This window comes from Thermobia domestica, chromosome 4 (assembly GCF_964235325.1).
Source record: "Thermobia domestica chromosome 4, izTheDome1.hap1.1, whole genome shotgun sequence".
NCBI classification, from domain to species: domain Eukaryota; kingdom Metazoa; phylum Arthropoda; class Insecta; order Zygentoma; family Lepismatidae; genus Thermobia; species Thermobia domestica.
Window position 1 is genome coordinate 236,725,720 of NC_137457.1, and position 15,521 is coordinate 236,741,240.

Below are 15,521 nucleotides of genomic sequence, written 5' to 3' on the forward strand. Positions count from 1 at the left end.
TTAGATATTCACAAAACAATGTGTATAATTTTCCTTTAAAGTACATATTTTGTTTCGAATGGTTCTTCTGGAACACCATAAATCATTATATTACGTTTCCGTAAACGATTTATAACTAGTTCATCAAAAGTCAAATACTTAAACCCTAACAACTCATAAAGGAAGCAATATATTGAGATGTTGTTCTACATTTACTATCAGGTCATCAACTACTGCATGCTAAAAACGTACTAACCACCGAGGTATATGGACAAATACCTAAACCCTAATAACTCGGAAACGAAGCAATATATTGAGGTACTGTTTCCACATTTGGTAACAGGGCACCAGCTACTACACGATCAAAGAGTACAAACCATCGAGGTAAAAGAACAAATACTAAAATCTTAATAATTCGTCAACGAAGCAACACATTCATGTGTTTGTTTCCACAATTACGAACAAGTTACCAACTAGTGTATGTTCCAAAAGCACGGACCATCAAAGTCATAAACTCTCGTTGACGTTCATAAAGGAGTTTTTAACCCATTTATAACATAGCAGAAATTACGAACGGAATACTTCCCCCCACCTATGGCCCATAAAAGATATTCCACAAATATTCACACAGCATTCCATGGCCAAAAGCACTACTCATCGAGGTCAAAGGTCAAATACTTAAACCCTAAAAACTCATAAACGAAGCAATATAGTGAGATGCTGTTTCTATATTTAGTAAAAGGTCAACCACTCCTAAATATTCCAAAAGTAGAAATCATCGAGTTCAAAGGTCAAATACTTAAACCCTAATTACTCGTAAACGAAGCAACATATTTAATTTCTGTTATGTTAAAACAGGGTTTGAAAATGTGGTTATAAAAGAGAACGAATACACTCCCATTATGTTCGTTATCTTAGTAACCTTTGTTGTTACATAGGTGTTGAAAAATGTATTCATTTTCTGTTTTAACTAACATTTGAAATGTAATATAGGGGTTGAACAATTGTTCAAAAAGGGAACGAGTACACATCCGAAATGTTACTAAATTTGGTTACAAATCATCCTGGTGAAAAACATATATGGGCATGTATTTGTTCACCATTACGATCCCTACCCCATCGTGAAAGATTTGTATGCAGATACCTGATTTATGTAACCAGATTTAGTAAGTAACTTTTTGGAGGTTTGCTTTTTTCTCGTTGATATAAATATTACAAGAGATATAAAATTCTAAGCTAGGTAAAATGGTCTCTCTTCGCTTTTCCTTTCGTTCATTTGTTGAGCACAAAAATGATATAAATGGCATTTCTCGTTGGTACAAAATTGAATAGGTCAGTCAAACTTATCCCTTTGTTTATTTGAACAGCACCTTCTTTGCGTTTTTAATTATTAATACAAAAGTAAAAAAACAAATTTTCTGCTTAGTACAAAACTGAATAGCTTATAGAAATGTATTCCTTTGTATATTTGAGTACTGCAAATTTAAATAAAATGACCCTTCTCCGTTTTCTGCTGATTAGAACAAAAAGTAGAACATCCATATTTATTCCTTCGTTTATTTTAGTAGTACAAAATGTACATAAATACTTAGCTATTTAAAATTTACTTTCTTCGCGTTTTTTAGTCGTTAATACAAAAGTAAAGAAGCCAACAAATTTTATCATTCATCAATTTTTATCTGCTAAGTACAAAACTGAACAGGTCACTCAGATTTAACACTTCGTTTTATTTGAATAGCACACAAAGGTACAAAATTTTGAGCTAGTTAAAATGGACCTTCTTTGCTTATTTTAGTGATTCATATAAAAGTAAATGGGCCACCCAAATTCATTCCCTTGTTTACTCAAATAGTACAAAATGGTACAGATATTCTGAGTTAGTTAAAATGGCATTTCTTTGCTTAGTCCAGCTAAATTTATTCCTACATTCATTTGAGTAATACAAAAGGTACGTAAATTCTAAGCTAGTTAAAATGGACTTTCCTCTCTTTTTCTCATTAACGCAAAATTTATTCATTCTTCACCTTTCTTGCTGCTTGGTAGAAAAGGAAATAGGGCACCCAATTTTGTTCACTGTTCACTTTTTGGTTGGAATAAATTTATCCCCTTCGTTTGTTCACAAAATATTGAGCTAGTCAAAAATGGTCCTTCTCGTTGGTATAAAAGGAAATAGGACACCCAAATTACTTCTTTTGTTTATTTGAGTAGCACAAAATGGTACAAAAATACTGAGCCAGTTAAAATGAATCTTCTTCTGGTTGATATAAAAATTTGAGTAGCACAAAAGGTACATAAATTCTGAGCTATTAAAATGATCCATTTCAGTTTGTTTTAAAAATCCTAAGCTAGTTAAAGTGGCTCTTCTTTACTTTTTGTAGTTGGTACAAAAGAAAATAATCCAACCATGCTAACTCTGCTATGTTACATAGTTGTGTGTTTGTAGTCTTATGTAATTTCTGCTATGTTAAAATAAGGGTTGGAAAATATGCTCATAAAAGAGAACAAATACATCCGTGCTATGTTTCGTAGTCTTATGTAATTTCTGCTATGTTAAAATAAGGGTTGGAAAATATGCTTATAAAAGAGAACGAGTCCACCCGTAAAAAATGTTCATAAAATTGAACGAATACACCCCCCTAAAAAGTGTTCAAAAAGAAAACAAATACACCCCCTAAAAAGTGTTCATAAAAGAAAACAAATACACCCCTAAAATGAAGGTCGTAAAAGAGCATTAGTGAACGGTTCAGGGTGTTCCATTTTCCGTGGGCTGCTGAAGTGTGCTTCGGGTGGGCCAGATCGATCTTTTTTCCACTACTTACAACAAATCCAGCACAATCGATTTAAGCTACTTTCTAACATAAACCGATAATTTGAAGGTTGTGGGGTGGCCAGGACGACGTCTTCCTAGCCCCACCACATTTTTTATTTTCTAAAACAGTTAGATCATAAACTCTGACACTGTTGAACAAATTAGAACAAATCGAGCACAAACGATTTAAGCTACTTTCTTGGATAAACCGATGTGTGGTAGACTAGTGATATGAAGTGGAAAATTTTCCGCTATACCTTTCCGTTCTAAAAAATATCAGTAATACAATAAAACGGTAGCCCACATTCACCAGTCCGCATATGTTAAAATGAAGAACGATCTGAAAATTATACATCACATAATTAGCTCTGGCTCTCTGGTATTTTTAGATGGAGAGAATCATGCTCCCAATGCAAGATGAGCCTGTGATATAATTGGACCAATGGTAAATTCAAGTTCAGGGAAATACTGTTTAATAGTCGCTGATTCATACACTAAGATGACTTAGAACCTTTCAGTACTTTATCGAGCCAAACAATAATGAACAAGTGATATAAGCTAATGTGTCTGCACGGATTTATACATGCATTATGTCATGATTAACCTTGAATTAGGCATATTTAGGATGAATATTTAGAATGTTTGTTTAAAAGTCTAGGATCATATGAGTAAGATGTTTGTATTTTAGTATATATATTTACATAATTATAAAGTTATAATGAATTGCTAAGAAATATCTATTATAGTTATTTTGAAGGTGTATCTTGTCTATATTATGCATTTTTCTTTGGAAATCAATTCCTAGTTATGAGAAGAATTCACCATAATAATTGCTATTACATGCGGAGATAGTGTATCTTTAAAATGAACCTCTAATCGTACACTTCCTTGAAAATCTCTTTCTTTGCGATTTTGTCCGCTGCAGATGCATGATGGTGACATGTGAATGGTACCGTTTGAAAGGCAGTTCTATTCTGAAGAAAACGATGGACGAACCATTATCCTATGATGAATATGGATGTCTCAGGAAATTTTAGCGGAGATCCTGAAAATAGTTGTTTCTGCTTAGACATATTTTTTAATATTTTATGGGAGGCTTACTTTTGCACCTAGAAGACTGAAATTTTGCACAAACATTCACTCGAATGAATAGTATTTATCAGATTCTCTCCACATCTCTGCGTTAACCCAGGGAGGGTCAATAGGGGCAAAAATTAATAAAGAGATATTTTAACCAAAAAATCCCATTCTTCGTGATTTCCCCCCTTCAGATACATGATGGAGACATGTGAATGGTACCGTTTGAAAGGCAGTTTTATTCTGAAGAGAGTGATAGATGAACCGTGATTCTAGGATGAATATGGATCTCAGGATTTTTTTATATGAGATCGGGGTCTTTTGCGGTAATATTATGCATTGATTTATATGGTTTACCAAACATCGTTAGGGTCGTCAAGTCTAGGAGGCTCAGGTGGGCAAGTCATACAACCAGAATGGAAGAAAGCAGTGCCGGACTGGCCACGTTGGCTTCTTCGGGATCGCCAAGGACCCGCGAGGGCACTCAGGAATCACGAGCTGCAAGACCTGTAGGCCTTGGTCGATTTTTCGCAATCGCAAATGCTTTCTTGAGCAACGACGCCGACTTCCCTAATTGTGTGTTGGTGCATATCAATGGCGGAACGTGTTAGCCTAAAAGTTTTCTGGGAAGTCTCGATACTGGATTGATTTATTTTTAGTTAAAATCTTTTATAAATACTGTCATAAATTGCTGTGCCCTGATAAAGTAAAATATGCCGGAATTATAAGGATAAGTTGGGGCCGCACGAGCTCAGTTGGTAACATGGCTGACTTAAACGGAAGAGAAACGGATGGAAACCCGGGTCCATACTAAAAATCGTGTGGATGCGTCGCTACCACAAGATTATTTGTGTTGGTGCTGGAGCCCCGGAGCACCCACGTAGTCGGCGCTCATGTTCTTGAGTCTTCCTAGCAAAAAAGTTGAGGAAGCCTATGTTCGTCTTTTGAAAGAAGTCTTCTCGGGGCTCCGTTGCTCGTATCAGTAACTTCGCGATTACGTTTGATTGTCTACGTATTATTGTAACTTTCTGTGCGATCTGATTTGTACTACATATTTATTCAATACAAAAGATATGATTTTACATAATTTTCCACTTATGTTTTGCAACCGACGTGTTATATATATCTAAGAACCAGCGCCAAGAGCCCTCAACTTGGCCAATTCGAAACTGGAAGAAAGTAGAAATGCTTTCAAAGTTTTAACTGGAAATTCAATCAGAAAACGTCCGTTAGGAATGCCCGGACGCAGATGGGGTGACAATATTAAGATGAATCACACAGAAATAGTAACACAGAGTAGAAACTGGATCAAATTGGGTATGGACAGAAGTGAGTGGAGAGCTTTTGTGAACGCGACAATGAACCTTCATAGTCCATAGGCCGTAGAGTGAGAATATATTTAAGTTAAGCACAACTGCGCAATAAACATGATTGAGTGGTTAGCTTTTACGCTTTTTCTAAATCCGCTACTGATTATTCTTATAAAATGGTGCTCAAGATTGTATCCGGAAGATTATTTCTAAACCATTGCACGGCTACAGTATAACAGAAATGTAGAAGTACGCTCTCACGGATATATTGAAAAACTTTCGCACTGATGGATATATTAAAAAACATAAGTTTAATAATGTGCTAGAAGCTAGAATACTAGGCTCTAAGAAATTAAACACGTGTAACTAAAAATGAAATGATCTGGAGAAGAAAAAATATCGATAACTCAGAAGTTAAAATAAAGCTAAATAGCCTTTAAAATTGCCCTCGGATACTACAGTATGTACTTTATGTTTACTTTAATTCAAAGAACATATGCTCCATTCATCATGATATGATTTCCAGAATTAAATATGGCATTTATGTCATGAAATATTATTTAACTGTAGAGTATAGTGTAAAAAAGCTATGTAGATAGAAAAATCATGAAAATGAAAAAAAGAGCCAAAGTTTCCAAAATTCTCGATTCTTTTCACAAAAAGCCGGCTTTTTGGTATTTCTAGATAGCAGTTGGGTAGATGAAGTTGTGATTCAGTTCAAAGAGCTTTGTTCGAATTGAAATTATGACTCATGTCGTAGAATTGGTCAGAATTTGAATACTTTTGGCGGCTAATAATTTGAATAATTTAGACTGAAATTATTTAAGAGTGAGGGAACCGATTGGCTGCAGCCGATCTGACGGAAAAAGACCCGATGGTATGACATTAGTACCTTGGAAGAAAGGAAAGGCATTGATTTGGGACTTCACATGTTCAGACACCTATGCCCCCTCCAACCTACAATATGCCTCAGTACAAGCTGGACTCGTAGCTGCTCGAAGAGCGAAAGAAAAAAGGAATAAATATAGCAATCTACTCGATAACTATTGCTTTGTCGCAATAGCAATTGAGTCTAGCGGTTCTTGGGAAGAAGGAGGCCTCAAATTTATAAAAGAAATCGGCCACCGTCTATCAATTAAATCAGGAGATAATCGAGCAAAAAGTTTCCTGATTCAACGCATAAGCATAGCCATTCGATGTGGGAACGTGTCGGCTATAATGGGAACGTTACCCACTAGTAAAGAGCTAGAAAAAGTCTTTCTTCTGTAATTGCGGAGAAGGGAGGTTAGGAGAAAAAACAAACATCATTGGTGCATCAATTTATGTAGCAACCGAGCAAGGAGTATGAAGAGACAGCTCACATTCCATAAGTTTATATATATATAAAAAAAACAGCATGAATGCTGTACTGTACGTCAAGACAGTGACATAACATGACAGGTTGGAGCCTTTGAAAGCAGAAGATTTAGTAGTACCTGCCGAACATCATGGGAACAAAGTACCGAAGAATAGATATTTACTGTTTCATTTGAAATTTTCATTATAACAGTTTTTTAAATAATCATTGTTATTTTACAATTCTTATGTAATTACTTATGGTTGTATCTAATTGCTTTCAAATATCGATTATTGGATTAACTTATTTACATGAATGTAAACAGATGTTTTTAATAATTATTAAGATTACAAGAATGTAATTTTATGATATTGTTACATATTACAAATTTAAATTTAAGAGATGTTGTTCTTTAAGAGATGAAATGGTCATGACTTACTCTCATGGAAATTCAAACCTAGAACGATTATGCCCAATTAATGCGAATTGTGTAGCAGATTATATGAAGAAAGAAAAAAACTTTACTAGTACACATACATGTGTATGATTTAGTAGCTTCTTGTGGTGGCTTTGAGTAATTGTCCATTAGCAAACCCATGTTTGATTATGCAGGAAATTCTCATACTCATTTCGCAAAAACAACAAATCAGCGACGAGAGGTAAAGAAATTAAATCAAAAACAAGCTAAAGACAGGAAAATAAAGATAATTGTTGAATGCAATTAAAACTAAGAGAACTAAAATAAAGTAAGATGTGCGTAATAATGATGAGCAGATAAAGCGTTTGAAGAAGTGAAACGAATTAAATATACTATTGATATTTTCTAAGGATGTCATTAATATCCTGCAGCCAGTTTTATGTACATACATCAAACTTATCACAATATTGCGATCGGTGATGTTATTTAATGAGAATGCAAGAAAGGCTAATACACACCGCAAAAGGTGTATAGTAGAGTTTTCTTATACATGTAATAATATAGGATATATATATATATATATATATATATATATATATATATATATAGATATAGATATAGATATAGATAGATAGATAGATAGATAGATAGATAGATAGATAGATATAACGCAACTTTGTGAACACATTAACTTCCATAACTGTGTTTTCGTAGCCGCTTGCAAATGCAAAAATGACCGCCGACAGCAAAGATGACCGCCATTCAGAAACACTTGTATATACGAGAACATGAATGATGTTATTGACTTTCTCAAACACAAGGTTCATCACACTCCAATTTCTATAATTTTCGGAGATGGTCGATTAACCATTTTCACCATCTTTGGACCACTTCAGATGGATTGAGCCAGTAGCATTAGAAGTTGCACGGTTCCTCAACGATTGACACATATCAAGATGGATTTTTGAGGTGATTATCCTTCTAGTAGAGGTACCAATAACAACTCGGTTTCCTCCTCCTGTTCCTTGGTCATGGCTATTCACAAATCCATTTTATCTGCGGTGTTCAGAGCAAAATGAAATTGTAGAGTCAATGATGTAAGTGAGAATTCTTTATCCATCATGATTTTTTTTCTTTTTGTGCTACTTTGACAAAGGGATAGTAATAATAATAATAATATTCACTCCATAACATTACAATATAGTACTCGGTATATATTAAACAGCAATCGCTATCTTTTACATGACTGCTGAACAACTCGAATTTTCAAAAAGTTAGACTCACAAGTAAACCTTACGTTTGGGTGAATCGAGTTGCTGACTGAGACACATATGAGAAAGTAGTACTGAATGTGGTCAGTATTTCAGTGAAGTTGTAGGTGCGAAGCTCCAGGGGTTTAGGAGATACAGCTACCAGAACATCACATGGAAGTACAGAATAGTCTTCATACAGTTGGAGGTAAAAACTCTGTAAGACCTCTTGTAACGACTAAAGATGAATAACCAATATATGGGTACATATAAGGCCTAGGGGGAAGTCATATAGTAAGAGTATACCTGACGGCGGCCATCTTGAAATCCGCCATTTTGAATTAAGGTTAAGTTTTTAAAATATGAATAGGGTCATGTGATACATGATTTAAGGCGCAAATTTAATCAGAAGAACAATGGTGACGTTAATTTTGATTTATGCGCAATTGGTAAAAAGTTACAGGGAAAATAAATATTGTTGCAGCATATGTATTAGCCCTTTACCCCACCTTGTAAATTTTGTGTTAATAATAATAATTAAATAAAAAGCAGGTGGATAAATATTAGGTCTATGGTAAGAGTTGCCTTGATGGCGGCCATGTTCAAGTCCGCCATTTTGAATCAGACAAAAGTTTTAAACAAAACGCATAACAGTGACACTTTATTAATAGCATATTTTAGCATAACTCCAACGGTATAACCATTTTTGCTTTATCATTAACCAGCACAAAATTAAATGGATCGCTCCTTACGACTACTGCTTTGACGGAATTGTTAACGACAAATGTCTCAAGTGTAACTCGATTGCCTTTGTCAGGTGTGCTCACTGTGAGCAGAGCATTTGTGCAAGTCATGCACTCTTTTCTGAACTACATATTGATTGTACTAATTGAGGACTTTTCTGGAAGAACGACCGAAGTTCAATTATGACTCAATTCCACTTTGGTCATTTTTCCTTAAATTAGGAACTTGTTTATTCGATAACAAATGCTGGTTAATGATAAAGCAAAAATGGTTATACCGTTGGATTTATGGTTAAATTTGCTATTAATAAAGTGTCACTGTTATGCGTTTTGTTTAAAACTTTTGTCTGATTCAAAATGGCGGATTTGAACATGGCCGCCATCAAGGCAACTCTTACCATAGACCTAATATTTATCCACCTGCTTTTTATTTAATTATTATCATTAACACAAAATTTACAAGGTGGGGTAAAGGACTAATGCATATGCTGCAACAATGTTTAATTTCCCTTTAACTTTTTACCAATTGCGCGTAAATCAAAATTAACATCACCATTGTTCTTCTGATTAAATTTGCGCCTTAAATCATGTATCACATGACCCTATTCCTATTTTAAAAACTTAACCTTAATTCAAAATGGCGGATTTCAAGATGGCCGCCGTCAGGTATACCCTTACTATATGACTTCCCCCTAGACCTAATATGTACCCATATATTTGTTATTCATCTTTAGTCGTTACAAGAGGTCTTACAGAGCTTTTACCTCCAACTGTATGAAGACTATCCTGTACTCCCATGTGATGTTCTGGTAGCTGTACCTCCTAAACCCCTGGAGCTTCGCACCTACAACTTCACTGAAATACTGACCACATTTAGTACTACTTTCTCATATGTGTCTCAGTCAGCAACTCGATTCACCCAAACGTAAGGTTTACTTGTCAGTATCGTAGAAATAAGTTGTATTCCCGTACTTACCTTTACAGAAAAACTGCAAGCTTTAGAAATTTACATAAATTCCGACTTCAATTCTGATCTTCTTATCTACACTGAGAAAAAAATTGTAGGTGGCGTACTTAAAAAGATAGGTTACATGCGTAATTCCTGTAGTTTTTGGACTTAACATACAGCAGACGTATAACTGAAAACGCATGCTTTATAATACTTTCTGTATAAGTGTTCCCTCTATACGTACTTTTCGTATAAAACAATGTAGGCGGTCAGGATCTCACATAGAAATGGACGTATATAACATATAGCTGACGAAGGTAACATAAGTATATGCATGTGATATACGGAAAACTGTTAGATGTCAGATATCCTGCAAGGGCATATTGTAACACCTAAGGGCAGTGCTTATATAGCATAGAGATAACTGATTTCTATAGTAAAGAAGAGGATACCGTATACTTGTACAATATACCGCTGTTCGGAGAACGGATTTTTCTCTGTGTAAGACTGCAATAGATCGAGAAAACTCTTTCGTATGGATTCAACGTCTGAAGAATAGGTTGCGCCTTAGACATTAACCCTTTATTGCAACTGGAACTTATAGATCTACCACTTTCAGTTTTGATAATAAAATCCCTACTTTCAAAATCTATAGTTATTTCATGATAAACAACGTAGTCCCCTTGTTCATTTAATGGAAAACAATGTAAGCGAACAATAATTTAAGTTCTTAATTAATAGCACTTGAAACTTCTAATAGGATTGGAAAATATTCGATTTCACACTTATAACGGATTTCTAAAAAATCGATTCTTTATTTCCGCCTTTATAATCACACTGTATTGTTTATTTGACCCAAGAGAGCCTAATCTTAAAAGAAAGTAACTTCTCGTTGCAGTTATCTTCTACTTCTATTTAAACAAATCCAACTCCAATTCAAATATGTAGATTTCATTATTTCACTTTGAATAGAAATCAATCAGTACATTCCAGCGTCACTGCTTTATGTATTACAACGTTCCAGTGGAAAAAGGGGCGACCTCTAGAAAAGATTTTGTTTTATTTAAAAATTTCTAAAAGAGAGGCATTAGAAATTTTAGTAAACAATAGGAAGGAGTAACTTCATACAAAGCAAAAACAATAACTGTCTTTAACACGGAAGAGAATTCTTCGCAAAACTATTAACAGCTACTGCACAGAAATCTAACAGTTTTTGGTTGACCTCACAGTCAAAAGAAACAGAAGAAATAGGTTCTTCGACGGAAATACATCTGAGCGTGCTCACTACAAGATGGATGGAAAGCGGTGACCGAGTTTAGAAATATCAAAGATAATATTTTGATCCAATTGCAATAAGATACAGGGCTATGACGTAGTTGGGTCAAAGTTACGGTTTGTAATGTGGAAAAAAATTAAGATGGTTTATAACGACTTGTTCAGTTCTTTCGAAAAGCAGTACGATTCAGACCTATGCGTGAGCTGGATTTCACCGCACAGTCTATCGTGTTCGTAACCCGCGAAGATCCATCTGTGGTCTGTAAAGCAAGTAAATAATTAGCTCCGAGACTTATCTCGCTTAGCTGAATTAACTTACGGCCAAAGTGTACTTCTGTAAATCAATTTGTGTAGTCGCGAATTTTACTCGTCGTTATATTTTGTTCTATGTAGAAATGTTTGTAATGATGTAAGTACCCAAAGTCTTATATTTCAAAAAATGAAAATGAAATGAAATCTTTGAGTTTTAAGTCGCACGGTTATGCCGGTTAGGCTAAAGGACACGGTGATGATGAGAAATGAATAAAATGATGGAATGAATAACGTGCGAGGAAACAGGAGAACCCCGAGAAAACCCACGAGCACGGTGTTTGTCCACCACAATCTTATATTTCAAATATGCATAACTAATTAATTAAGGTAATACAAAATAGAATTAACTAGGTCTCATTATGACGTTGGCCCAGTGTATTCTGTAGTAGATAGGGAGTTTAATATTGCTTTCTCTCGAAATTCTTCATGGCGAATGACTCTTTGGGTACATTTACAATAACTCTGTGTAATATTTATGTTGCATATTAATGCTGTCAATCAAGGTTGGAATGTTTTATGTTTTGGACAGCATAATACTCGAAAACAGGATCTTTGATACTTATATTACCTTTGTTATAATCCTTTGTAATTAACTCGAAAACGAACATTAATTTCCTACAATAAAAGGTATAGGAAGTTCCAATTTATTTCATTTAATGGCTAACTGGTAACAGTGAATACCTGGCTTATTTCTAGACTATGTTCTAAATTTATTTAAAACCGACTAAAATTCATTTTCCCTACATTTATTTTATGTAGAAGTATATATTTAAATATTTTGCTATTATTATTATTATTATTATTATTATTATTATTATTATTACTGTTCCTTTGTGTTAATTATTTTAACGAAGTATCACTGTAATTGATATGGATAGTTCAGAGTAGCACCAAAACGATATTCATGATGGATACAGAATTCTCACCTACATCATTGACCCTACAATTTAATTTTGCTCCGAATCTCAAGACAGAATGGACTTTGAATAGGCATAACCAAGGAACAGCGGGGGAAAACCAAGCTGTTATTGGGTTTTTCTACTAGAAGGATATCACCACAAAAATCCATTTTGATATGTGTCAATTGTTGAGGAACCATTGAACTTCTTATGTTACTGTGAGAATTTGAGTTCAGTTTTCTCAAAGATCAGACGTTCATCGTTAATGAACTTCGCTGCGGTGCACCTTCAATAATACTGACCCAGAAAACATTAATGTAGCATTGCAGAATCGAAACCTTTGGTGTGCTATAGAAACCGTATCAGAGATTACCACACCTTCGGATGAAGTCTTGAAGATATGAGGCAGAGCGTAAGGCAAATATTGACGAGACAGGTAACAAAATCTGAATGCTGAATACAGTCGGCAGCGAGTTCAGTGTTCTTTCTAGGTGTAATTAATTTTCCCATCGAAGTTGAAATGTCGCCCTGCGCAGGATCTAAGATATATATGTCAAATGTTGCCCTAGTATGGTCTCAACTCATTGTGATTTCTCCTCAGACACACTTTTCTGTAGGAAAAAAGGAAAGGGTGCTCACTTTTGAGCACATCATTTATCTTCATAAAGAGGATACAACCAGGTTTTAGAAAGAAATCGTAATTCAATGTATGGCTTTTATCCACTAGTTTGAACCTGAGACAAAACCGATTTGAAAGCAGTAGAGAACACATCTCATCTACACTCGCAAAATACTCATATAAGATTGTTCGGAGTAAGATGATGGCCAATGTTTTATGAAACTGAGGACATTCTTGTGAGATACTCTACCAAACGGTGATACTATTGAGAACTATTAAAACGTTTAAGTCCAAAAATATGAGATCATCGTGAAAAACTATCTAAAATTGTCCTCATACACCAAGACAATATAAGGTCCGTAGGTGTAACAACAAACTGAGAGGAAATAAAATGTCCCACCGAATTTAGTACCATCAAGTCGTTTTTCATTCCGTACTTAATAATAATAATAATAATAATAATAATAATAATAATAATAATAATAATAATAATAATAATAATAATAATAATAATAATAATAATAATATATTTTTAAATTGAGCGTCCATTTCAGCAGCGAGGCTAAATGAGACGTGAACCTATAGCTTAACGTAGGCTCTAAACCACATGAGCTCCTGCCTGAAATCGAACCCGGGTCTCCCACCCGGGTCGAAATGGAACCCTAGGACGTGTGTAATATTAATAATAATAATATGAACTCCGTTCTGATTGTGATGTAGTAGATATTAGGACTGATAGAGATTTCATGAACACTAGGAATCCGGATTAATGTTCAGGTTTACGGAAATCTTATGGATCGATGTAAGAAGTGATTGCAGTAAGGAGGAATTACATTGGGATATATAAAAAAAGGTTTTACTCCTTTGTGTCTTCTTATTTGTGGATAAATTAGAAAGTTGTATATCACGTTCGTGTATTTACAGAGTTCCTACTGGTCAGGGAAGTCAGGGAAAATCATGCAGGTCAAGGAAAAAGGCTGGAAATCAGCGAAAGTGCCTGAAATTTTATATAGAATATATTTTTTCCAACATTAATTGTACACCAATTTCAGCTTAGCTAACCATTATAATATCTATTTGATTTTCATTGCTTTTTTTCTTATTGTTCTACATGTGACCAGTTGATTACTATTTGTCTCTATAGAATAGATGTTCTCATATAAAAATATGCAACGTTATTTATTCCTTAAGTATATATCAACATCATCCGTCACCTGTCATGAAAGTCAGGGACTTTACTGCCAAAGGTCAGGAAAAGTCAGGGAAATAGATTTCTCCAAATCAGTACGAATCCTGTATAGACATGTACGACAGGAATAACTGAAAAATCACAAAATAAAAAATAAAGGCAACGAACGGGATTCGAACCAAGTTCAAAAGCACTAAACCCCACAGAAGGTAAGGACTTAGCACGCATGGCTATCGAAACAACTATGAAGTTTCCTTCCAGTTGTATGGATAGAAAACTTCTTAACAACTTTCCTTTCTTTAACGAATTTTGTAGTTGAAAAGCGTGTGCGCTTTACAAACAATCAAGTTTTCTACACTTACCAAGTGTTATAATGTTCTAAATGTATCATTACGTTAAGTTACACAAAGAAAACTGTGAGCTGTGTTCGAAAGTGTCGTTATATTTCCCCCTATGACTTCCCGTACCATTACTTTCCATGCGTTATTGCCAAACCTACAATTTTGAGGACTTAGAAAAATTCGGGCGTGCAATTATATCTTGGAGAATTGTAGATTCGTGGCGATGTCTACAATATTATGTGAACACTACTGAACTTCATTAAACAATGTAATTCCTTATCCATTAGTTTCCCACGTTATCTGAAAATTCATTCTTACGAGCATATTAGTGGGACTGAGAGAATTTATGTGTCTATACGTTGTAGTAGCTGTATCGTATAAGAATAACGATTATTCTACAGAATTCAAACGAATAATTTATTTTCCTTTCTTTCTGTTTTTTTTAGCTACTACCTAATTTGAACTATACCAGATCAATGGTTATGTTGTATGTGTTCAATGGAACAGGAATACAGATAGATGACTGGGACACTTCCAAATTTATCGACAGACAGATTACTGATGGTGATTCTGAGATGGATTAATGTGGGAATTATTGAAGTATCACGATCGTAATATTTTACTACACGTAAATACGATTATCTAATGGAAGTACTTTTTATTGTTTTGAATTTTCAACTTGATATTATAAATGTGTTTTTTTATTGTAACTTGTACGCTATCTAGAAATAAATACATTAATAGCCTGTTATTTGTCATTGTGAAAGTTAATATAGTGATTGAAAAGAGCATCATCACTTCATATTCACCTTACCATCAGTCCAAGTGATAATTCTTAATATTGATTTACGGCGATAATATTCATAATAAGTCTGCAATATATATTAGTTTGTGACGAAGGTTATGAAAGATAACTGATTCTAAATTAGTTTAAATCGGCTCTAGGAGCAAAGCCACAATAACAGAATGAATCAGGATAACGACAGTCTTCTCAGAAATCTCGAAAATTCTATTT

General features: G+C 34.4%; 1 protein-coding gene across 1 annotated transcript in view; it reads left to right on the top strand.

Moving 5' to 3' along the window:
- LOC145683459 (structural maintenance of chromosomes protein 5-like) overlaps positions 1 to 15,243 on the top strand; it is a 108,214-nt gene extending 92,971 nt beyond the window's left edge. Inside the window, exon 4 of the mRNA XM_081754793.1 lies at positions 14,953 to 15,243. Coding sequence (XP_081610919.1) covers positions 14,953 to 15,090 — 138 coding nt within the window. The 3' untranslated portion in view covers positions 15,091 to 15,243. The remainder of the gene's footprint in view (positions 1 to 14,952) is intronic.
- The last annotated feature ends 278 nt before the right edge of the window (positions 15,244 to 15,521 follow it).